The sequence below is a fragment of the Bombina bombina genome, chromosome 2 (assembly GCF_027579735.1).
Source record: "Bombina bombina isolate aBomBom1 chromosome 2, aBomBom1.pri, whole genome shotgun sequence".
Classification (NCBI taxonomy): domain Eukaryota; kingdom Metazoa; phylum Chordata; class Amphibia; order Anura; family Bombinatoridae; genus Bombina; species Bombina bombina.
Genome location: NC_069500.1, coordinates 1,124,017,117 through 1,124,041,897, shown reverse-complemented (window position 1 = coordinate 1,124,041,897; position 24,781 = coordinate 1,124,017,117). Strand labels below are relative to the sequence as shown.

Sequence of the window (24,781 nt, the reverse complement as noted above, 5' to 3'; positions counted from 1 at the left end):
TTTTAACTAAAATATGATTATGATCTAATGCTATTTTGAGGAGTTCAGCACAAGCGTAAATAATGTAATGTGGCCTTTAGACAATCCCATTATTAGTGAATGCCCCTCCACACCAAAAAATCTGAGCATCTCCTGATTTAAAGGGATATGAAACCCAAAAAGTTTCTTTTGTGATTCCGACAGAGCTTACCATTTTACATATTTCCAATTTACTTCTATTGTTAAATTTGTTTAATTCCTATGATATTCTGTGTTGAAGAGATAACTAGGTAGGCATCTGAAGCACTATATGGCAGGAAAAAGTGCTGCCATCTAGTGCTCTTGCAAATGGATACAATTCTTACAAAACTGCTGCCATATAGTGCTCCAGCCAGCTCCAAAGTATAGGTCGCTGCTTTTTAACAAAAGAGAACAAAGAAAAATATAATAGAAGTAAATTAGAAAGTTGTTTAAAATCGCATGCTCTATCCGAGTCATGAAAGAAAAATTTAAATATCCCTTTAAATGTAAAACAGGATTAGCAACATGTAAAAGGGCAGAAAAATAAAGTACCACAAGTAAAAAAAAAAAAATATATAAAAAAATATTGTTATTTGATTTTGCAACACATCAGCAATTCACCAAATAAAGACAAATAGTGCAAACAAAGGAAGGAAATCTAATAAAAATAAAAAAAACTAGCAAATAAATTTTTTTCACAGTATGGTAGGGACTGCCAAAGCCAAGACATCAGAAATAATGATTAATAAAAGAATGAGAATTACATACTGCTGCTATACAGAGGTTCTACAGAGGTTAGAAGCAGAAATGCACTACTAGGAGATAGCCGAAAGCCAATAACATGAGGTTTGTGTTCAACAAAGGATATCAAATAGAACAAAACAATTAGATAATAGAACTAAATCATGTGCTCTATCATAAAATAAAACATTGGGGTTTCATGTCCCTTTAATACTGCTCTAGTTAGTTTTCATTAATAGCCATATTCATCCCTGCCTTTTACAGCAACTAAATGACCAATTCAGTTGCATGGTTGCGAAGAGGACAAAACACCTATCAATATGTCTGGATAATGCAATGCCCAAACTAGAATGAACAAACTTATTGAATAGTATGATTTTGTTTACTGTTGTAACAATGAGGTCTGTATGCACCTAAATATTTAAATAATAAGAACAGTCACAGTATATTCCAACATCCTGTTCTTCCACATAACTGTTAGTAACTGAGCAATTCAGTACTGCTTAACTATGTACTGGTCTAAGTACTAATTAGCAAGACAGTTAAAAGAAATAATCATTCCATAAATATTTTTTTAATTGCAGATTATAAATCTCACCTAACTGCATAAAATAAATTATTTACAGGTATTAAAAAAAGGCTTTAAAGTCAGCCTTCCACCAGCATCACTGGTGAGAAATAGAGTTCCATTAGCTGCCATTGTATCATTCTGGAAGTACATTTATGAAGGAATTATTATTCACATCAAGTTTGGTTCCACTGACTATTTCTGTTTGCACTGCCTGTACAGTCAGGTATGAAGCCGGTCATGGAACTACCGGTTCATGAACTTCTATTGGTTCTGGAACATTTCAGACAAATGTCAAATTTTTCAAAAGGAGATAGGCAAGCGTAATTGGCACGCTTTTTTTTCAACCAGTATCTGAGCCTCAAAGCTTTACCCATATCGCAGACAAGAACGTCATTTTGGCTTAGTGCCGTAGAATATCTGCCGTTATTGCGGACCAAATCATCAGTTTAATTTCGAACACTAATTCAAAATATCTCTTTTTACATCTGCTACGTCTCTCCTGAGATGTATTGACAGCTGCTTTATTGTTTATTGTTATTTCAAAGGCAGCACCTACTATTTGAAAGCTTTTCTTCATGCAAGATTCTCACTCACAATCCAAAAACACTTCATTTGCTTAGTTAGACATAAAGGGACATGAAACCCAATTTTTTTCTTTACGATTCAGATAGGACATGTCATTTTAAACAACTTTCCAGTTTACTTCTATTATCTCATTTGTTTTGCTCTCTTAATATCCTTTACTAAAAAAGGATACCTAGGTAGGCTCAGAAGCTTCTGATTGGTGGCTGCACATATATGCCTCATTTTACTGGATCACTCAATGGGTCAACTTGCACTCAGAAGTGCATTGCTGCTTTGCCAACAAATGATACCAAGGGAACAAATCAGGTTTGATAATAGAAGTAAATTGGAAAGTTGTTTAAAATTGTATGCTCTATCTGAAGCATGAAAGAAATATTTGGGTTTCATGTCCCTTTAATATGGCTGCATCTTCTTTAAAAGCATTTGAAGACACATTGCACCTGCCTCTGCGATAGAATAAAGCTGATTCCATTTATCATATAGCAAAAATTAACCAAATATTTTTGTTCAATACATACAAGAAACCCAACACTCGCAGGTTTAAATTTGCCATATATCTGGAATGTGGAATATAACCTTCTAATGTTACATAAATGTTGAAAAGTGTAAAGGCTACAGAGATATCAATTAAGGGCTAGCTTCTATCAAAGTTCCTGTACATAGATAGTGTTCTTCCCAGGGCAGATTTAGTGGGTGCATCAAACGGCTAAAATGTAAGCCAATATTAAGCTAAAATTAAGTAATATTAAATGTTGTTAATGTTTGCACATCATTAAGTAAATTAATTTGTGCTTTAGACAGCTTAAAGTGAAGGTCAGCTTCACGCAACTGCCCCACGGCATTACATAGACTTTGTAAAAGGAGGGTGGGTTTATTCATCAAATATGTTATATTTCATTATTTAAAAAAATACCTTTTGAGCACTCCGACAATAAGCGCAGCGTTCCCACCCGGCATTTTGTCAAATTGATTGACAGATGACGATACTTAAAAGAACGAATCCTTGTTTTCCCCCACTTTGCATAAACGTCACGGCCCGGGGGGAAACACAGATTCGTTCTTTTAAGAATCTTCACCTGTCAATCAATTTGACAAAATGCCGGGCGGGGGAGCTACGCTTATTGTGCTCAAAAGGTAAAAATGTTAAAAAAAAAAATACTGAAATAACAAATTTGCTAAATTAAACCCACCCTAATTTTGTAGTCTATCCAATGCCGTGGGGCAGTTGCGTGAAGTTGACCTTCTCTTAAAGGAATATTTCTAAATAACAGAAAATGTTATAATATTGCAAAGTATTGCACTGCCCTCAACCTGCTACTTCATCATGTCACCCGGCTGTCAAATTTTTTTGTGAAGAACACTGCATAGAGGCAAACAATTATTAGACAAGTAACAGCAACAAGTGTGCAGGTCTTGGTTATGTTAGCAAATTTCAAAGTAGGAGCCTCAATCTCTATATTTGTGTCACCAAAATAACAAAACTTATTTGTGGTGACATTTTGGGGACTTGCTCCCCTTCTTTTTGCATGGCAGATCTTATTAAAAATATTAATTATTTCTTTACCTAACATTTTTTAAGGAACGTTTTAATGCAAACATTTTTGAATTAGTGATTCATTCTCCCTATATGTTTAACCTGTTGGTCAGCTTTGGAACCACAAGTCTTGCAGCTCCCAAGCAGCCAGTCAGCCAATCAGGAATGGCAGTCGTAAGTAGTCACCGTTCACCAGCAGCGTTTGAGCATGCCATTTTCGTATTAGAATGTCCCTTAAACTTACAAAATATTTACATTTTACAAGATATTTTGTCTGTCTGCTCCTTTAAAACTTCTTCTGACTGCACTGTAATGGCTACAGTATAGTTGAACACGCTAATGAAATACTAACAAACCATGTCTTAGCTCACTCAATTTCTATCGTAATAGTCCTTTTAAATGTAATAGGTTGACAAAAAGTAAAATATTTAACCATATTGTTCTGTTCTCTCATCTATATACCAGCTTGGTTCCCTTGGAAAGCATGCTATTAAACGCCTACATTTCTCAGTAATTGCACAGTTTTCCCTTATGTACAGTTAAGCTTCTATATCTCAAACAAAATGAAACACCTAGATGAACCCTATGTTATATTTCTTAGTTTTATTCCTACATTGCACAGTAAAACCCAGCGTTTTGTGAAAATGTGCATGGTCTCATAGTATATTTGGCATTAAGTTTAAGTTGCTGTTAGTAAGAATAAATTTTATACGATTTAAAATGTCTGAATTACTTGATATAACTCCACTAGAAGGAGTTATGCCAATGACACAACATTACTCACAATTGTTTGATGAAAAAGAAAAAAAAAACATAAAAAGGCAAGATTTAATAGATGTCTATAATGGATGCAATTTAGACAAGCTAACCTGAAACTATTTATTTCGGGGTATTTTTAGGTTTGTTTTACTAACCTTGTCTCTAAGGCTGGGGTCATTAAACCACTCCAGCAACTTCTTTCCAACTTCCATGGGGCTCGATAAGAAAGTCCTGTAAGTCAGGAGGAAGTCTTCTATATACGTGGGATCGACCACAGAATGTTCTTCCACAAGGTGCATTGTAAGACGTTCTGAAGTTCCCTATTGAGGAAATGTATCATGTTAGCTATTTAGTTAAGTTTTTACAAAAAAACATCACATTAAAGTACAAAACATTAATTTGGCCAACTACAACAGTTCTTTCAGTAGTAAGGGAAACGTTTAGGAACACCTTATGGTGTTCTAAAAGAGGGGAAAAATAATCCTCTTTTTTTTTTGGGGGGGGGGGCAAAAAAAAGGCAGGTTGAACACTGAATACAGATATTAAGAGAGAAACAGAAACAGAATGTTTTATTGAGTCTATACTTTTAAATAGGTGTTCTATGGTTCTGAGAGGCAGTTGACTTATCCAGAGTATTGTTTTCAGTTCACGTTATGTTTTTCAGTATTGTTATTGTGGTATTGCAGAATTTGTATTGCTGTAACGTGTGTGTACTGTACAAATTCTATTTCTTTATCTTTTATGATGCAAAAATAAGATAACATTTACAGATCATTTTTTAAACTGCTGATACAACATAATAAAAATAGCAAACCTTAAACACCCTCACTTAATCTATAAAATGCATTCTGTCTCCAATTAATCTTCAACATATTTTGTCTTTTGTTACCTTGATGACAATGTGACCTTTCCTCGTCCCGGTGCGATCAAGCTCTCTGTGCTCTTTAACCATCACAATCTCCCCCTCCTCTTCTACTTTCTGCATGTTCTTTTCCACTTGGTTGAGGATGCGGCAGTAATCCTGCTGGGCTATGCACACAAACTGGAAAAGCAGCAAGGGGCCATGGTTTGAAAAGGCACCAAACACACAAAAAGAAGATAAATCATTCACTCTGTGTGGTAGGTAACCTTTTTATAAATGCTGCTATAAGGCATTAGACCTATTCTTCAATTATTATAATTCATCCTTAGAAGTGTTTAGATCTTATATCTCCCTATATAGCTGCGTTTAACACAACAAAGGTCAATTATTATATTTTATGTTATCAAACAGCTCACTAACCAGACAAAATGTCATTATAGAGCCTGTGACTGACTGGGTTGAAATCTGACGATTTGTTGTACATTTATTCACTGACTTAGATAGAGAAATTAGCTGCAATAGCTACAATCAGCTTAAAGGGATACTAAACCCAATTTTTTTTCTTTCATGATTCAGATTATTTAAACAACCTGGAATGTAAGTTTAGGAGCTGGCCCATTTTTGGTTCAGAACATGGGTAGCGCTTGCTGATTGGTGGCTAAATGTAGCCACCACTCAGCAAGCGCTACCCAGGGTGCTGAACCAAAAACTGGCAGGCTCCTAAGTTTACATTTCAGCTTTTTTCTTCAAAAGAAATAAAAAATAATTATGCTTAGCTGATAAATTTCTTTCTTTCCGGACATGGAGAGTCCACAACGTCATTCCAATTACTAGTAGGAATATCACTCTTGGTCAGCAGGAGGGGGCAAAGAGCACCACAAAGCTGTTAAAGTGAATTTAAACTTAACAAGCCGTGAAAACGGCATTCTATAGACTTTTAAAAATTAACATAAGTTTAATTCATTAAATGGTTTAAATTGATGTATTTTCTTAAATTTTTTAGCTTTTAAAGTGAAGGTCAATTTTCATGTGAAAGTGCCCGTTTTTTTAAAAAACTATTAAAAACAGGGGCACTTTCATGCATGAAAATTTACATTGCACCGGATTTTAAAAATACCTTTTTCTTCTGAAACTCTGGATCGCCGTTATGAAACAATGCCCCGCCTGCTTCTTCCTGGTTAACTTACTCAGCAATGACGAAATCGGCTTCTTCCAATCACGGCATTGCCTCAGGCAATGATTCCCCTGGGGGGGGGGAAGCCATGATTGGAGGATGCCAGAATCGTCATTGCTGACGTATGAAGAGGCTTGCGACGGGCTGGAGAAGCGCTGGAGCGGCTTCAAGAGGAAAAGGTAAGTATTTAAAGAAAACCGGTGAAATGTACACTTTCAAGTGCCCCTGTTTTTAATATTTTTTTTAAAAACCGGGAACTAATTTTTAAAGTTTACCTTCACTTTAACTGCACCGCCGATAAGCGCAGCTCTCCCCTCCGCCATACTGTCTAATTGATTGTCAGATGATGATGCTTCAAACAACTAATCATGAAGAATCATCACCTGTCAATCAGACAGTATGGCTGGCGGGAGAGCTGCGCTTATCGGCGGTGCAGTTAAAAGATAAAAATGTAAGAAAATACATCAATTTAAACAATTCCATGAATTAAACTTATGCTAATTTTAAAAGTCTATAGAATGCCATTTTCACGGCTTGTTAAGATTACATTAACTTTAAGTGTCACTCCTCTACCCATAATCCCCAGTCATTCCTCCAAAGGGAAATGGAAAAATGAATAACACAAAGGTGTAGAGGTGCCTGAGGTTTAGTAAAAAAATAACTGTTTAAATAAGGGTGGGGTCGTGGACTCTCCATGTCCGGAAAGAAAGAAATTTATCAAGAAAGAAAACAAAATTTATGCTTACCTAAGACATGAAGAGTCCACAACATCATTCCAATTACTAGTGGGAACCAATACCCAAGCTAGAGGACATGGAATGAATAGGGAGGGAGAACAAGACAGGCAGACCTAAACAGAAGGCACCACCGCTTGAAGAACCTTTCTCCCAAAAGAGGCCTCAGCCGAGGCAAAAGTATCACATTTGGAAAATTTGGAAAAAGTATGCAGCAAGGACCAAGATGCAGCCTTGCAAATCTGTTCCACAGAAGCTTCATTTTTTAAAGCCCAAGAAGAGGAGACAGCCCTAGTGGAATGAGCTGTAATTCTCTCAGGAGGCAGCTGACCAGCAGTCTTGTAAGCAAAACGAATTATACTTCTCAACCAGAGGGAAAGAGAAGTAGCAGTAGCCTTCTGACCCTTACGCTTTCCTGAAAAACAAAGAGGGCAGCAGACTGGCGAAAATCCTTAGTCGCCTGTAGGTAGAATTTTAGTGCATGCACAACATCCAAGTTGTGTAACAGACGTTCCTTATGAGGAGGAGGATTGGGACAGAGAGAAGGAACAACAATTTCCTAATTGATGTTTCTATCTGAAACCACTTTAGGGACAAACCCCAATTTAATATGAAGAACCGCCTTTTCCGCATGAAAGATTAGGTAAGGCGAATCAAACTGCAAAGCCGAGAGTTCCGAAACTCTCCGAGCAGAAGAGATAGCAGTAAGAAACAAAACCTTTCAAGATAACAACTTAATGTCTATTGAATGCATTGGCTCAAAAGGAGCCTGCTGCAAAATATTAAGAACAAGGTTAAGGCTCCAAGGATGAGCAACAGGTTTAAACACAGGCCTGATTCTGACCAGGGCCTGACAAAAAGATTGAACATCTGGCACATCCGCCAGATGCTTATGTAGATAGATAATGCAGAAATCTGACCTATCAGAGAACTGACTGACAACCCTTTCTCCAGACCTTCCTGGAGAAAATAAAAAAATTCTAGGAATCCTGACCCTACTCAAAGAGTAGCCCTTCGATTCACACCAATAAAGGTATTTACGCCATACCTTATGGTAAATTTTACGAGTAACAGGCTTACAAGCCTGCAGCATGGTCTCAATGACCAACTCAGAAAACCCACACTTAGCCAGAACTAAGCGTTCAATATCCAAACAGTCAGCTTCAGAGAAACAAGATTTGGATGGAGGAATGGACCCTGAGTTAAAAGATCCTTCCACAGAGGCAACCTCCAAGGTGGAAGAGATGACATCATCACTAGGTCTGCATACTAGATCCTGCGGGGCCATACAGGAGCTATTAGAATTACCGAAGCTCTCTCCTGCTTGATATGAGCAATGACTCATGGTAGGAACGCAAATGGAGGAAACAGATATGCTAGACCGAAAACCCAAGGAACTGCCAGAGCATCTATCAGGGCAGCCTGAGGATCTCTTGACCTTGAACCATACCTTAGAAGCTTGGCACCCTGACGAGACGCCATCAGATCCAACTCCAGCACCACCCACTTGAGGGTTAACCTGGAGAATACCTCCAGATGGAGAGCCCACTCCCGGGGATGAAATGTCTGTCTGCACAGGAAATCCGCTTCACAGTTGTCCACTCATAGAATGTGGATAGCAGAAAGACAACAAACTCTGAGTTCCTCCCTGGTGGTTGATGTAAGCCACTGAGGTGATGTTTTCCAATTGGAACCTGATAAACCGGGCTAAGGACTATTGAGGCCAAGCCATCAGAGCATTGTAAATCGCTCTCAACTCCAAGATGTTTATGGGGAGAGCAGACTCCTCCAGAGACAATAGTCCCTGTGCCTTTAACAAGTTTTAGACTGCTCCCCAGCCTAACAGGCTGGTGTCCATAGTCACGATCACCCAGGAAGGTCTCTGAAAGCATGTGCCCTGAGACAGATACTTCTGAGAAAGCAACCACGGTAGAGAGTCTCTTGTTGACTGGTCTAGATCTATCCTCTGAGACAGATACAAATGGTCTTTGTTCCATTATCTGAGCATGCATAATTGCAGAGCTCTCAAACGGAATCGACCAAAGGGAATGATGTCACTGGAAGTGACCATCAGACCAATTACCTCCATACATTAAGCCACTGATGGCCGAACAGTAGACTGAAGAGAGAGGCAATAGGAAAGAATTTTGGATTGTCTGACTTTTGTCAGAAAAATTTTCATAGATAGGGAATCTATGATGGTCCCTAAGAAAACCACCCTTGTAGCTGGAACAAGGGAACTCTTCTCCAGATTCACTTTACATCAGTGGGGACGTAGAGTTTTCTTGTTGAAAAGAAGGCGCCTGAACCAATATGTCGTCCAGTTAGGCACCACTGCAATTCCCCGAGACCTGAAACACTTCAGGTCTAAAATAGGTCGAAAAGTTCTCTCTTTTTTGGGAACCACAAAAAGATTTGAATAAAATCCTAGACCCTGTTCCCTTAGTGGAACTGGAACAATCACTCCCAGGGAGAAAAGGTCCTGAACGCAGTTCAAGAGTGCCTCTCTTTTTACCTGGTCTGAAGATAATCTTGAGAGGTGGAATCTGCCCCTGGGAGGGCAAGATTTGAAATCTATTCTGTAACCCTGAGATACTATGTCCACAGCCCAAGGATCTGGGACATCCCGTATCCAGGCTTGACAAAACAGGGAAAGTCTGCCCCACACTTGATCCAGTCCCGGACAGACTCAGCTGAGGGTTTCTTTGATTGCTTTCCCTTGTTCCAAGACTGATTGGGTTTCCAAGAGGACTTGGACTGCTCCTGCTTGGAAGAGGGAGAGGAAGACTTTTGACCCTTGAAGTTATGAAAGGAACAAAAATTACTTTGACGTCCTTTAGTTGTTCTTCTTTGGTAGAAAAGACCCCTTTCCACCCGTAATATCAGAAATTATTTCTGCTAGAGCAGGTCCAAACAAGGTTTTACCCTTGTAAGGGAGCGCCAGAAGCTTGGACTTGGAGGTAACATCAGCTGACCAAGATTTTAGCCAGACATCTTGGCTCCCAGTCTAATTACTTGTATGTTTGCATCAGAAATAAAGAAATTGGCTAGATTGAGAGACTTAATCCTATCTTGGATCTCTTCCAACTGAACCTTTTCTAAAATGTATTCAGACAAGGCATCACACCAATAAGATGCAGCACTTGCTACTGTGGCAATACAAACTGCAGGTTGCCATTGAAGACCCTGATGAACATACATCTTTTTCAAATAAGTCTCCAGCTTCTTATCCATAGGATCCTTAAAGGAGCAACTGTCCTCTATAGGGATTGTAGTTCTCTTAGCCAGAGTAGAAATAGCCCCTTCTATTTTAGGCACCGTGCGCCATGAATCTTTAATGGAGTTAGCAACAGGAAACATCTTTTTAAAGACGGGGAGAAAGGAATCTTTCCTGTGAAATAATCTCCTTCACACGGTCTGGAACAGAAAACACTTCCATAGAGGAAGAAACATCATAGTATTTATTAAGTTTACTAGATTTCTTAGGGTTGACAACGACAGAAGTATCGGAGTCGTCCAAAGTAGCCAATACCTCCTTTAACAGTACACGAAGGTGTTCAAGCTTAAATCTGAAGTTTATTTCTTCAGTATCAGAAAAAGGGATTATACTGTCCGAATCTGAGATTTCACCCTCAGAGGCTACCAAGGTATCCTCCTAATCAGACTTATGAGAGAGTACAACCTGCGTTGCCGCAGATGGAACAGACACCTTACAATCTGACAAATCTTTAGATTTCCTCTTGCAATTCTCCAACATGGGAAAAGCAGATAGAGCCGCTGATACCGCAGAGGATACTTGAGCAGCAAAATCTGATGGCAAATAAACTCCTCCATGAGGCTGAGAGGAACTGCAGGGCACTGTATGTGATGCCATTGAGGCTTGGGACGTCTGAGAAGAAAACGGTGGCACTGCCTGAACAGCATTATCCTGAGAGACATTAGGCTCAGAAACAAAAAGTTTATCTTTGCATTTTAATGTCCTTTTTAAAAATGAGGAACAAAATTGCATAGGTAAAACAATTTGGGCCTCAAGACACAATAAACTTTTGTCCATAGGCTCCTGTTCCATGTTCATAGCTACCAGTATTCCCACAGAAATTTACTTAGAACAATTTAGCATCCAGGAGTACAAAACAACTTGTTAGGAATAAACCTGCCAGCTCCTCACAGACTCGACTAGCACAGCCGACGCTGCTCCGATCTAAGAGCGGAAGAGAGAGAGAGGGTCATGTGATCGGCTGAAATTGAAACTGCGCAACAAAATGAAAGCGCATGTTTCAGGAGCTGTCTCACCTAACAAATAAATGACACACACTGTGCTGAGTCTGCTGATCTTACGGTCACTTTTGCTATCAAAGTAAAACGAAAGATACTCACAAATTTGCTCTCAATAACACTACTGTCACTTTTGCTACCATATTTATCCACCAGTACAAAGTTGAATAAATAAAGGAGCCACAGAATTAAAGTTAACCCCTTCATGCCCATAAAGGAGATAAAACCTTAAGTCTCTAACATACATATCATGTGCCTGCACACTGCCTAAATAAAATCCTTTACTAAGGATGTAACATATCCCAAATAAGTAATGCAGAAAATCCTTAAAAGTGCAAGTCTCCAAGACCTAGAAGACAAAAGCACTTACCTGCAAATCCAGCTGTCCGGCAGGTAGACAGCTCACCAGGCGTAAAAGGACACATACTCCTTACAGAGACCTGTGAAAAAAGAAAGAACAGAGTAACCAACTTTTTCTATAACTAGCCTGATGAAACGGCACATTCGCTGAGAAAAACGTTGCTGTGCTCTTGTTGATTTTAATTGTTTTTAAAACAAATAAAAATATATTTTACTTGCACCTTGCTCCTGCTTTTGGCTTTTAGATATTGGAAAACAACGTTCCAGTCACCACAGTGCATCTATAGGTGTTTCGGTGCTGGTGACAAACTGAGAACGCCTGTTGTCTCTTTCCCAGCTGCTGCTTTGAATGGATTGAGTCAGCCGAGCGGTTCTGAAGCCTCGGTCTGCTGATTATTGCAGTGGATGTGCAACTTGGTTTGTGAGTATTCATTTGCACTCACTTTTATTTTGATTGTGTTTTCATTATTACACTATCAGGCGCCTCTGTCTCTCCTATCGTTTAGGACTCTGCTTTCTATAACTAGGGAAGCAATATGTTAGGAAACAAAGTAAGGACCACCTCACAACTTCCTAACTGCTTCAAAACCACCACTACTCTACTGAAGAGATTGATGTGGACTCAGCTAAACCCAAATCCTTGCTTGCAGGGAAAAGTACCCAAAAAAGGAATTAATTTCTTCAGACACTGAACTTCACCTCCTCCATTGACAGAGGCAAAGAGAATGACTGGGGATTATGGGTAGGGGAGTGACACTTAAAGGGACATAAAACCCAATTTTTTTCTTTCATGATTTAGATAGAACATAACATTTTAAACGACTTTCTAATTTACTTCTATTATTCAATTTTCTTAGTTTTCGTGTTATCCTTTAATGCAAAAGCAGAAATGTAAGCTCAAGAGTGTACACGTCGGCAGCACTGTATAGCAGCAGTTTTGCAACAATGTTATACATTAGCAGAGGCACTAGATGGCAGCACTATTTCCTGTTGTGTAGTGCTTCAGGCAGGTGCACACTACCTACCTAGGTATCTCTTCAACAAAGAATAACATGAGAATTAAAAAAATTGATAATAGAAGTAAATTGGAAACTTTTTAAAAATGGTATCCTCTATCTGAATGATGAAAGAAATGTTTTGGGTTTAACGTCCCTTTAACAGCTTTGCTGTGGTGCTCTTTGCCTCCTCTTGCTGGCCAGCAGTGATATTCCCACTAGTAATTGGAATGACGTTGTGGACTCTCCATGTCTTAGGAAAGAAAAGATACCAAGAGAACGAAGAAAAATTGATAATAGGAGATTAGAAAGTTGCTTAAAATTGCATGTTCTATCATGACAGAAAAAATGGGTTTATTATCCCTTTAACTCATGTTTACTTAGTGCTACTCATAACATTGCTACATGAAGGTCAACAGTTTAAAATGTTATTACATTTAAAAAGTTTATAAATTATTTTAGTATGCTTTAATGTGCTAAGTAATAATAACTTTATTAAATCCTAGAACATATATTACAGCACTAGTAGGATAATAAAATGACCTATGTTTAATTACTGTTACAGGGCACTGTTCACATAGATGTGTTTATAAGGGATCTAGGGCTAAGGATGACAAGGGTAACTCTATATGTGACCACAGAGAGGTAATATAGATAAACTGAGGGATATATCAGCTGTAAAATGTATTTGTTTGTTTAGCACTGCTCAAGCTGCTGGTAATCTCACAATACTAATATGTCCATAGTACTAATTATTGTACAAAAGATGTCCTGCAGGTTGGATCTTACTCAGATACAAAGCAACAGTAGCGTGTGCTCCACAGTTCACCTGCTTACCTGGCAGTCATCCACCTTGGTTCTCATCACTCCCTTCATGTATTCCTTCTCCATTGTTGGAGAGACACCAAAGCTGTTACCCATGCAAAGTATTTCTGTCCTCCCATCAGGGTAAGTCACTTCCACAGAGCCATTTAAAATAACCGACCAAGAATCAAGCTACCAGGCCAGAAGCAAAGAAAAAGACATTAGCATTAGACTGGAAAAATATTATGCCATGCAAAAATGTCCAAGTACAAGCGGTATGTCCATAATGCATAGAAAATAATGAAAACAAAATATTTCTCATTTTAAATAAATAATATGAATACAAACATATAAAATAGCACTATATCCACTTTTATCTATAGTTTTTCTTCACTGCTGACCCACAGTTTTGCAATACATGACTGGAGTCTTTATCTGTATGTGTTTATCTAAAGAGATACTTTAGTTTACTAGTCAAAAAAGAAAACATACTAGGAAATAGCCACACTAAGTTCACTGATAACACACACAACTTATAAATATTTTAATAAGCAAATCGAATTCAGCATTCCCTAATATGTTATGGAGCACTGCACTGACCTCTTCCCCATCATTCAGGACCACGGTGCCTGCCCGCTCCACCACTGCAAACACCATAACTGCACACAACTCTCGTCTGACAGACATGGTCATGTTGGCAAATGCGGGAAGCTGATGCATAAATTCCAGGAGTTGTTCTGAGGGAAAATATGAACTCTAGGTTAACAAACAGCTGTACGTAGTAAAACAAGACAATTCAAGTGCTTGCATGGTGTGGTGCTAGATGAGTGCCTGCTGGGTAAGTCTGCACTCTGTTGTGTGCTATCAAGCATAATGTGGTTGCAGTGTCGCTATGTTTTATTAGAGGGACCCATGTTTTGTAAATATGCAAACCACTGTGTGATATTGCAACTTCTTTGTATAGGGCCAGCATTAGCATAATTATGTAACATTATCCAGAAACAAAAACTGTTGTGATACAAAAGGGTTAACACACACAGGTAAAGGTCTGCTTGAGAACTGCAACTCCCAAACAGAACACAGCTAGTGATTGGCAAGGAAGTGCGACTGCTGCCGATCAGCTCATCGGCCGATTCCTACTCAGGACCATCAATTCTTAGCAGCTACTAAGCAAGACTTTATCCTCTTCTGTGGGGGTTAAACACAGTTCTCCAGTGAGTAGAGGAAATATGACATGCTCTGAGTTTGCACATGTCATTTTTCCACTATGTTGTCCCTTGAAATATTTGAATATTTATTTTATTGTTGTGAACCTAATAGTATCTGCTATGTGGCAATTATTATTTATTGTGTCTATCAGCCATTCTGTTTCAGTAATGAGTTTATGAGGTGTAATATCTATCACCTAAATCCATTGTCAAAATTTACTTAAAGGGACACTAAACCCAATTTTATTATTTCAGGATTCAGATAGAGAATGCAATTTTAAGCATCTTTCCAACTTACTCCTACTATCAATAAGCAAGAATAACTGGATAGTGCTTGCTTATTAGTAGCTACATTTAGCAAACCAATAAGCAAGAATAACTCAGGTACTGAACCAAAAATGGGCCAGCTCTTAAACTTTACATTCCTACTTTTTAAATAAAGATAGCACGAGAACGAAGAAAATTTGATAATAGAAGCAAATTACAAAGTTGCTTAAAATTGCATGCTCTATCTGAATCATTAAAGAAAAAAAAAATAGGTTTAGTGTCCCTTTAACCCCTTAATGACCAAGGACGTACGCCACACGTCCTCAAAAAAAATACAGTTAATGACCGAGGACGTGTGGCGTACGTCCTTGGTCTGGAAAGCAGCTGGAAGCAATCCTGCTCGCTTCCAGATGCTTTCCGGTTATTGCAGTGATGCCTCGATATGGAGGCATCCTGCAATAACCCCCCTTGGCTATCCGATGCAGAGAGAGCCACTCTGTGGCCCTCTCTGCACCGGACATCGGTGGCCGGTATCGTTGGTGGGTGGGAGCAAGTCTGGGAGGCGGGTGGGCGGCCATCGATGTGCCGAGTGAAGAGAAGGGGGGCGGGATCGGGGGCGGAACCATCGGGAGCGCGCACGGGAGGCGGCGGGCGGGCGCGTGCACGGGGCGGGAGCGGGAGGGAACCGCTACACTACGGAAAAATAAGGCTGTGAAAAGTTAAAATAAAAAATGTTAAAATGTTACAAATAAACAGCTAAGGGATCTGGAAGGGGTGGGGGGATGGTCTTGGGGGGGGGGGGAAGCTACACTACAGAAAAGGGATTTTTTTTTTTTTTAAAAAAGGCACATTTGTTACTAAACTGGGTACTGGCAGACAGCTGCCAGTACCCAAGATGGCGCCCATTAAGGCAGAGGGGAGGGTTAGAGAGCTGTTTGGTGGGGGATCAGTGAGGTTGGGGACTAAGGGGGGATCCTACACAGCAGCATATGTAAATATGCCAAAACAAACCCCAAAAAAAGCCCAAGTATAGCTTTTATTTTAGTACTGGCAGAGTTTCTGCCAGTACTTAAGATGGCGGGGACAATTGTGGGGTGGGGGAGGGAAGAGAGCTGTTTGGGAGGGATCAGGGGGTCTCACGTTTCAGGTGGGAGGCTGAGCTCTACACTAAAGCTAAAATTAACCCTGCAAGCTACATAATTAACCCCTTCACTGCTAGCCATAATACACGTGTGAAATGCAGCGGCATTTGGCGGCCTTCTAATTACCAAAAAGCAACGCCAAAGCCATATATGTCTGCTATTTCTGAACAAAGGGGATCCCAAAGAAGCATTTACAACCATTTGTGCCATAATTGCACAAGCTGTTTGTAAATGATTTCAGTGAGAAACCTAAAATTGTGAAAAATTTAACGTTTTTTTTAATTTGATCGCATTTGGCGGTGAAATGGTGGCATGAAATATACCAAAATTGGCCTAGATCAATACTTGGGGTTGTCTACTACACTACACTAAAGCTAAAAGTATCCCTAAAAGCTCCCTACATGCTCCATAATTAACCCCTTCACTGCTGGGCATAATACACGTGTAGTGCGCAGTGGCATTTAGCAGCCTTCTAATTACTAAAAAGCAACGCCAAAGCCATATATGTCTGCTATTTCTGAACAAAGGGGATCCCAGAGAAGCATTTACAACCATTTAAGCCATAATTGCACAAGCTGTTTGTAAATAATTTCAGTGAGAAACCAAAAGTTTGTGAAAAAATTAGTAAAAAAGTGAACGATTTTTTGTATTTAATCGCATTTGGCGGTGAAATGGTGGCATGAAATATACCAAAATGGGCCTAGATTAATACTTTGGGATGTCTACTAAAAAAAATATATATACATGTCAATGGATATTCAGAGATTCCTGAAAGATATTAGTGTTCTAATGTAACTAGCGCTAATTTTGAAAAAACAGAATTTATGTTTACCTGATAAATTTCTTTCTCCAACGGTGTGTCCGGTCCACGGCGTCATCCTTACTTGTGGGATATTCTCTTCCCCAACAGGAAATGGCAAAGAGCCCAGCAAAGCTGGTCACATGATCCCTCCTAGGCTCCGCCTACCCCAGTCATTCGACCGACGTTAAGGAGGAATATTTGCATAGGAGAAACCATATGGTACCGTGGTGACTGTAGTTAAAGAAAATAAAATATCAGACCTGATTAAAAAAACCAGGGCGGGCCGTGGACCGGACACACCGTTGGAGAAAGAAATTTATCAGGTAAACATAAATTCTGTTTTCTCCAACATAGGTGTGTCCGGTCCACGGCGTCATCCTTACTTGTGGGAACCAATACCAAAGCTTTAGGACACGGATGAAGGGAGGGAGCAAATCAGGTCACCTAAATGGAAGGCACCACGGCTTGCAAAACCTTTCTCCCAAAAATAGCCTCAGAAGAAGCAAAAGTATCAAACTTGTAAAATTTGGTAAAAGTGTGCAGTGAAGACCAAGTCGCTGCCCTACATATCTGATCAACAGAAGCCTCGTTCTTGAAGGCCCATGTGGAAGCCACAGCCCTAGTGGAATGAGCTGTGATTCTTTCGGGAGGCTGCCGTCCGGCAGTCTCGTAAGCCAATCTGATGATGCTTTTAATCCAAAAAGAGAGAGAGGTAGAAGTTGCTTTTTGACCTCTCCTTTTACCTGAATAAACAACAAACAAGGAAGATGTTTGTCTAAAATCCTTTGTAGCATCTAAATAGAATTTTAGAGCGCGAACAACATCCAAATTGTGCAACAAACGTTCCTTCTTTGAAACTGGTTTTGGACACAGAGAAGGTACGATAATCTCCTGGTTAATGTTTTTGTTAGAAACAACTTTTGGAAGAAAACCAGGTTTAGTACGTAAAACCACCTTATCTGCATGGAACACCAGATAAGGAGGAGAACACTGCAGAGCAGATAATTCTGAGACTCTTCTAGCAGAAGAAATCGCAACTAAAAACAAAACTTTCCAAGATAATAACTTAATATCAACGGAATGTAAGGGTTCAAACGGAACCCCCTGAAGAACTGAAAGAACTAAATTGAGACTCCAAGGAGGAGTCAAAGGTTTGTAAACAGGCTTGATTCTAACCAGAGCCTGAACAAAGGCTTGAACATCTGGCACAGCTGCCAGCTTTTTGTGAAGTAATACCGACAAGGCAGAAATCTGTCCCTTCAGGGAACTTGCAGATAATCCTTTTTCCAATCCTTCTTGAAGGAAGGATAGAATCCTAGGAATCTTAACCTTGTCCCAAGGGAATCCTTTAGATTCACACCAACAGATATATTTTTTCCAAATTTTATGGTAAATCTTTCTAGTCACAGGCTTTCTGGCCTGAACAAGAGTATCGATAACAGAATCTGAGAATCCTCGCTTCGATAAAATCAAGCGTTCAATCTCCAAGCAGTCAGCTGGAGTGAAACCAGATTCGGATGTTCGAACGGACCCTGAACAAGAAGGTCTCGTCTCAAAGGTAGCTTCCAAGGTGGAGCCGATGACATATTCACCAGATCTGCATACCAAGTCCTGCGTGGCCACGCAGGAGCTATCAAGATCACCGACGCCCTCTCCTGCTTGATCCTGGCTATCAGCCTGGGGATGAGAGGAAATGGCGGGAACACATAAGCTAGTTTGAAGGTCCAAGGTGCTACTAGTGCATCCACTAGAGCCGCCTTGGGATCCCTGGATCTGGCCCCGTAGCAAGGAACTTTGAAGTTCTGACGAGAGGCCATCAGATCCATGTCTGGAATGCCCCACAGGTGAGTGACTTGGGCAAAGATTTCCGGATGGAGTTCCCACTCCCCCGGATGCAATGTCTGCCGACTCAGAAAATCCGCTTCCCAATTTTCCACTCCTGGGATGTGGATAGCAGACAGGTGGCAGGAGTGAGACTCCGCCCAAAGAATAATTTTGGTTACTTCTTCCATCGCTAGGGAACTCCTTGTTCCCCCCTGATGGTTGATGTACGCAACAGTCGTCATGTTGTCTGATTGAAACCGTATGAACCTGGTCCTCGCAAGCTGGGGCCAGGCCTGGAGAGCATTGAATATCGCTCTCAGTTCCAGAATATTTATCGGTAGAAGAGATTCTTCCCGAGACCAAAGACCCTGAGCTTTCAGGGATCCCCAGACCGCGCCCCAGCCTATCAGACTGGCGTCGGTCGTGACAATGACCCACTCTGGTCTGTGGAACATCATCCCTTGAGACAGATTGTCCAGGGACAGCCACCAACGGAGTGAGTCTCTGGTTCTCTGATTTACTTGTATCTTCGGAGACAAGTCTGTATAGTCCCCATTCCACTGACTGAGCATGCACAGTTGTAATGGTCTTAGATGAATGCGCGCAAAAGGAACTATGTCCATCGCCGCCACCATCAACCCGATCACTTCCATGCACTGAGCTATGGAAGGAAGAGGAACGGAATGAAGTATCCGACAAGAGTCCAGAAGCTTTGTTTTTCTGGCCTCTGTTAGAAAGATCCTCATTTCTAAGGAGTCTATAATTGTTCCCAAGAAGGGAACCCTTGTTGACGGGGATAGAGAACTCTTTTCCACGTTCACTTTCCAGCCGTGAGATCTGAGAAAGGCCAGGACAATGTCCGTGTGAGCCTTTGCTTGAGGAAGGGACGACGCTTGAATCAGAATGTCGTCCAGGTAGGGTACTACTGCAATGCCCCTTGGTCTTAGCACCGCTAGAAGGGACCCTAGTACCTTTGTGAAAATCCTTGGAGCAGTGGCTAATCCGAAAGGAAGCGCCACGAACTGGTAATGTTTGTCCAGGAATGCAAACCTTAGGAACCGATGATGTTCCTTGTGGATAGGAATATGTAGATACGCATCCTTTAAATCCACCGTGGTCATGAATTGACCTTCCTGGATGGAAGGAAGGATAGTTCGAATGGTTTCCATCTTGAACGATGGGACCTTGAGAAATTTGTTTAAGATCTTGAGATCTAGGATTGGTCTGAACGTTCCCTCTTTTTTGGGAACTATGAACAGATTGGAGTAGAACCCCATCCCTTGTTCTCTTAATGGAACAGGATGAATCACTCCCATTTTTAACAGGTCTTCTACACAATGTAAGAACGCCTGTCTTTTTATGTGGTCTGAAGACAACTGCGACCTGTGGAACCTCCCCCTTGGGGGAAGTCCCTTAAATTCCAGAAGATAACCCTGGGAGACTATTTCTAGCGCCCAAGGATCCAGAACATCTCTTGCCCAAGCCTGAGCGAAGAGAGAGAGACTGCCCCCCACCAGATCCGGTCCCGGATCGGGGGCCAATATTTCATGCTGTCTTGGTAGCAGTGGCAGGTTTCTTGGCCTGCTTTCCCTTGTTCCAGCCTTGCATTGGTCTCCAAGCTGGCTTGGCCTGAGAAGTATTACCCTCTTGCTTAGAGGACGTAGCACCTTGGGCTGGCCCGTTTTTACGAAAGGGACGAAAATTAGGTCTATTTTTTGCCTTGAAGGGCCGATCCTGAGGAAGGGCGTGGCCCTTACCCCCAGTGATATCAGAGATAATCTCTTTCAAGTCAGGACCAAACAGCGTTTTCCCCTTGAAAGGAATGTTTAGTAGCTTGTTCTTGGAAGACGCATCAGCCGACCAAGATTTCAACCAAAGCGCTCTGCGCGCCACAATAGCAAACCCAGAGTTCTTAGCCGCTAACTTAGCCAATTGCAAAGAGGCGTCTAGAGTGAAAGAATTAGCCAATTTGAGAGCATTGATTCTGTCCATAATCTCCTCATAAGGAGGAGAGTCACTATCGAGCACCTTAAGCAGTTCATCAAACCAGAAATATGCGGCAGTAGTGACAGGGACAATGCATGAAATGGGTTGTAGAAGGTAACCCTGCTGAACAAACATCTTTTTAAGCAAACCTTCTAATTTTTTATCCATAGGATCTTTGAAAGCACAACTATCCTCTATGGGAATAGTGGTGCGTTTGTTTAAAGTAGAAACCGCTCCCTCGACCTTGGGGACTGACTGCCATAAGTCCTTTCTGGGGTCGACCATAGGAAACAATTTTTTAAATATGGGGGGAGGGACGAAAGGAATACCGGGCCTTTCCCATTCTTTATTAACAATGTCCGCCACCCCGCTTGGGTATAGGAAAAGCTTCTGGGAGCCCCGGCACCTCTAGGAACTTGTCCATTTTACATAGTTTCTCTGGGATGACTAAATTTTCACAATCATCCAGAGTGGATAATACCTCCTTAAGCAAAATGCGGAGATGTTCCAATTTAAATTTAAATGTAATCACATCAGATTCAGCCTGCTGAGAAATGTTCCCTAAATCAGTAATTTCTCCCTCAGACAAAACCTCCCTGGCCCCCTCAGATTGGGTTAGGGGCCCTTCAGAGATATTAATATCAGCGTCGTCATGCTCTTCGGTAACTAAAACAGAGCAGCCACGCTTACGCTGACAAGGGTTAATTTTGGCTAAAATGTTTTTGACAGAATTATCCATTACAGCCGTTAATTGTTGCATAGTAAGGAGTATTGGCGCGCTAGATGTACTAGGGGCCTCCTGAGTGGGCAAGACTCGTGTAGACGAAGGAGGGAATGATGCAGTACCATGCTTACTCCCCTCACTTGAGGAATCATCTTGGGCATCATTGTCATTATCACATAAATCACATTTATTTAAATGAATAGGAATTCTGGCTTCCCCACATTCAGAACACAGTCTATCTGGTAGTTCAGACATGTTAAACAGGCATAAACTTGATCAGAAAGTACAAAAAACGTTTTAAAATAAAACCGTTACTGTCACTTTAAATTTTAAACTGAACACACTTTATTACTGCAATTGCGAAAAAACATGAAGGAATTGTTCAAAATTCACCAAATTTTCACCACAGCGTCTTAAAGCCTTGAAAATATTGCACACCAATTTTGGAAGCTTTAACCCTTAAAATAACGGAACCGGAGCCGTTTTAAGCTTTAAACCCCTTTACAGTCCCTGGTATCTGCTTTGCTGAGACCCAACCAAACCCAAAGGGGAATACGATACCAAATGACGCCTTCAGAAGTCTTTTATAAGTATCAGAGCTCCTCTCACATGCGACTGCATGCCATGCCTCTCAAAAACAAGTGCGCAACACCGGCGCGAAAATGAGACTCTGCCTATGCTTTGGGAAAGCCCCTAAAGAATAAGGTGTCTAAAACAGTGCCTGCCGATATTATTATATCAAAATACCCAGATAAAATGATTCCTCAAGGCTAAATATGTGTTAATAATCAATCGATTTAGCCCAGAAAAAGTCTACAGTTTAAATAAGCCCTTGTGAAGCCCTTATTTACAATCGTAATAAACATGGCTTACCGGATCCCATAGGGAAAATGACAGCTTCCAGCATTACATCGTCTTGTTAGAATGTGTCATACCTCAAGCAGCAAGGGACTGCAAACTGTTCCCCCAACTGAAGTTAATTGCTCTCAACAGTCCTGTGTGGAACAGCCATGGATTTTAGTTACGGTTGCTAAAATCATTTTCCTCATACAAACAGAATTCTTCATCTCTTTTCTGTTTCTGAGTAAATAGTACGTACCAGCACTATTTGAAAATAACAAACTCTTGATTGAATAATGAAAAACTACAGTTAAACACTAAAAAACTCTAAGCCATCTCCGTGGAGATGTTGCCTGTACAACGGCAAAGAGAATGACTGGGGTAGGCGGAGCCTAGGAGGGATCATGTGACCAGCTTTGCTGGGCTCTTTGCCATTTCCTGTTGGGGAAGAGAATATCCCACAAGTAAGGATGACGCCGTGGACCGGACACACCTATGTTGGAGAAATAATGGTTTGGAAATAGCAAAGTGCTACTTGTATTTATGGCCCTATAACTTACAAAAAAAGCAAAGAAGATGTAAACATTGGGTATTTCTAAACTCAGGACAAAATGTAGAAACTATTTAGCATGGGTGTTTTTTGGTGGTTGTAGATGTGTAACAGATTTTGGGGGTCAAAGTTAGAAAAAGTGTGTTTTTTTCAATTTTTTCCTCATATTTTATAAATTTTTTTATAGTAAATTATAAGATATGATGAAAATAATGGTATCTTTAGAAAGTCCATTTAATGGCGAGAAAAACGGTATATAATATGTGTGGGTACAGTAAATGAGTAAGAGTAAAATTACAGCTAAACACAAACACCGCAGAAATGTAAAAATAGCCTTGGTCCCAAACGGACAGAAAATGGAAAAGTGCTGTGGTCATTAAGGGGTTAACTTGAAATTGTAGATAAAATGAGAAAAATAAACCAGGACAAATTTGTATAATATTTTGATAGTGAAATCCTTAAATGCTTCCATATTATTGCAGGAAAAGGAAACAAAGAATCAACTAATGTTCCCAGGCAAACAAATCATAATGCTCAAATATCAGATTTCTAATCTGTGTGCAAAAGAACAAGCACCTTAAGTAGGTAAGAAGATTTAGAGGCTTTGTATGTTACAACGGACTAAATCATAAACATTATCATTATCATATGGAATGCAAAATAAACCACTCAATAAACAAGTAAAAATAATAAAAAAGTCATATAAAAGCTTTGACCACTCTAGTTACACAATATTGGAGAAATGCAATAAGTGCTTGTAGAAACAATGTAAAGTGTCAAACGCATGTCATTAATCTACTGTCTTGACGTGCACATGCACTATGTATAATGACACTACCACTAAAGATGCTGTGCAGAGGATAAATCAAATTATGTTAGGAGCTGATGGCCAGAAGCTACTGAAATGTAGGTGACTGTTTAAGCTAAAAAAATATTTGCAAAATCCCAAAACTGCTATAAAATACAAATGGAATAGTTAAAGGAGCTCTCCTGAACATAACTAGCCCCAAAAGAGAAGCGATAACAATTCAAGAATTAAGAACCCCGATGGAGGATATAGATAAAGAAATATCTCTCAAATTGCATCAAGAATATAATTAAATGGAGTTTATGTAGCAAGGAATCTAGACCAGCGTTTGTTTATGGAAGATTGAGATGTAAAGCCCATATATTTATAGTTGCATATTTATGAGTTATATGTAGTGAATAACAGTGTATTTTGAAATAACAAAAAAATTTATTAAAAGCATTAAAACCTGTAAAAAAAAACTAAAAAACAACAACTTTACAGTTGTTTTGAATTATATAGATATTAAATATACATGCTAGACACAATGATGTATTCAAAGCAAAGATTAGCCTTGCAACAATATGTAGATGTATTTTTACAATGATATTAGTTGTTTAAATATTAAACATATACATGTAAAGATTTAGTTTCTATAAAGTAATGGGCACTGCCATGTTTGAACTAGTTTTACAACTATATCTGTCTTCTGCTAAGAAGAATTAGGGACAGATAGAAGCCACTCAATGAAATAGAGTTTGTACAAACAAGACTGTGTGAAAACCCTGTTAGATAATCTTATGTTCCATACAGCATTCTTTGGACAGTCTAATATTTTGCTTGTTTTTATATTTGTCCCTAATTGTTTTCAGCAAGAGAGTGTGATAACGGGAAAACTTAAAGAGACACGAAACCCCTTTGTTTTTTTCTTTCGTGACTCAGAGCATATAGTTTTAAACAATTTTTTCAATTTACTTTGATGTTCTAATTAGCTTCATTCTCTTGATAACCTTTGTTAAAGGAGCAGCAATGCACTACTGGGAGCTGGCTTAACACATCACATGAGCCAATAACAAGAAATGTTTTTGGAGCCACCAATCAGCAGCTAGCTTCCAGTAGTGCATTGCTGCTCCTGAGCCTACCTTGGTATGCTTTTCAAAAAAGGATACCAAGAAAATGAAGCAAATAGAAGTAAATTAGAAAGTTGTTTAAATATGTGTGCTATATCTGAATCATGAAAATTTAATTATGACTAAT

The 24,781-nt window shown here is 39.8% G+C and overlaps 1 protein-coding gene across 11 annotated transcripts in view; it reads right to left on the bottom strand.

The window, feature by feature from the left end:
• Positions 1-24,781, bottom strand: part of RAPGEF2 (Rap guanine nucleotide exchange factor 2) — a 652,959-nt gene that overhangs the window by 53,420 nt on the left and 574,758 nt on the right. For all 11 annotated transcript variants that reach the window (XM_053703785.1, XM_053703786.1, XM_053703787.1 and 8 more), the window contains 4 exons: positions 13,995-14,131; positions 13,428-13,586; positions 5,080-5,232; positions 4,346-4,510 (listed from right to left, as the gene is read on the bottom strand). In XM_053703785.1, the coding sequence (XP_053559760.1) occupies positions 4,346-4,510; positions 5,080-5,232; positions 13,428-13,586; positions 13,995-14,131 (614 nt within the window). The remainder of the gene's footprint in view (positions 1-4,345; positions 4,511-5,079; positions 5,233-13,427; positions 13,587-13,994; positions 14,132-24,781) is intronic.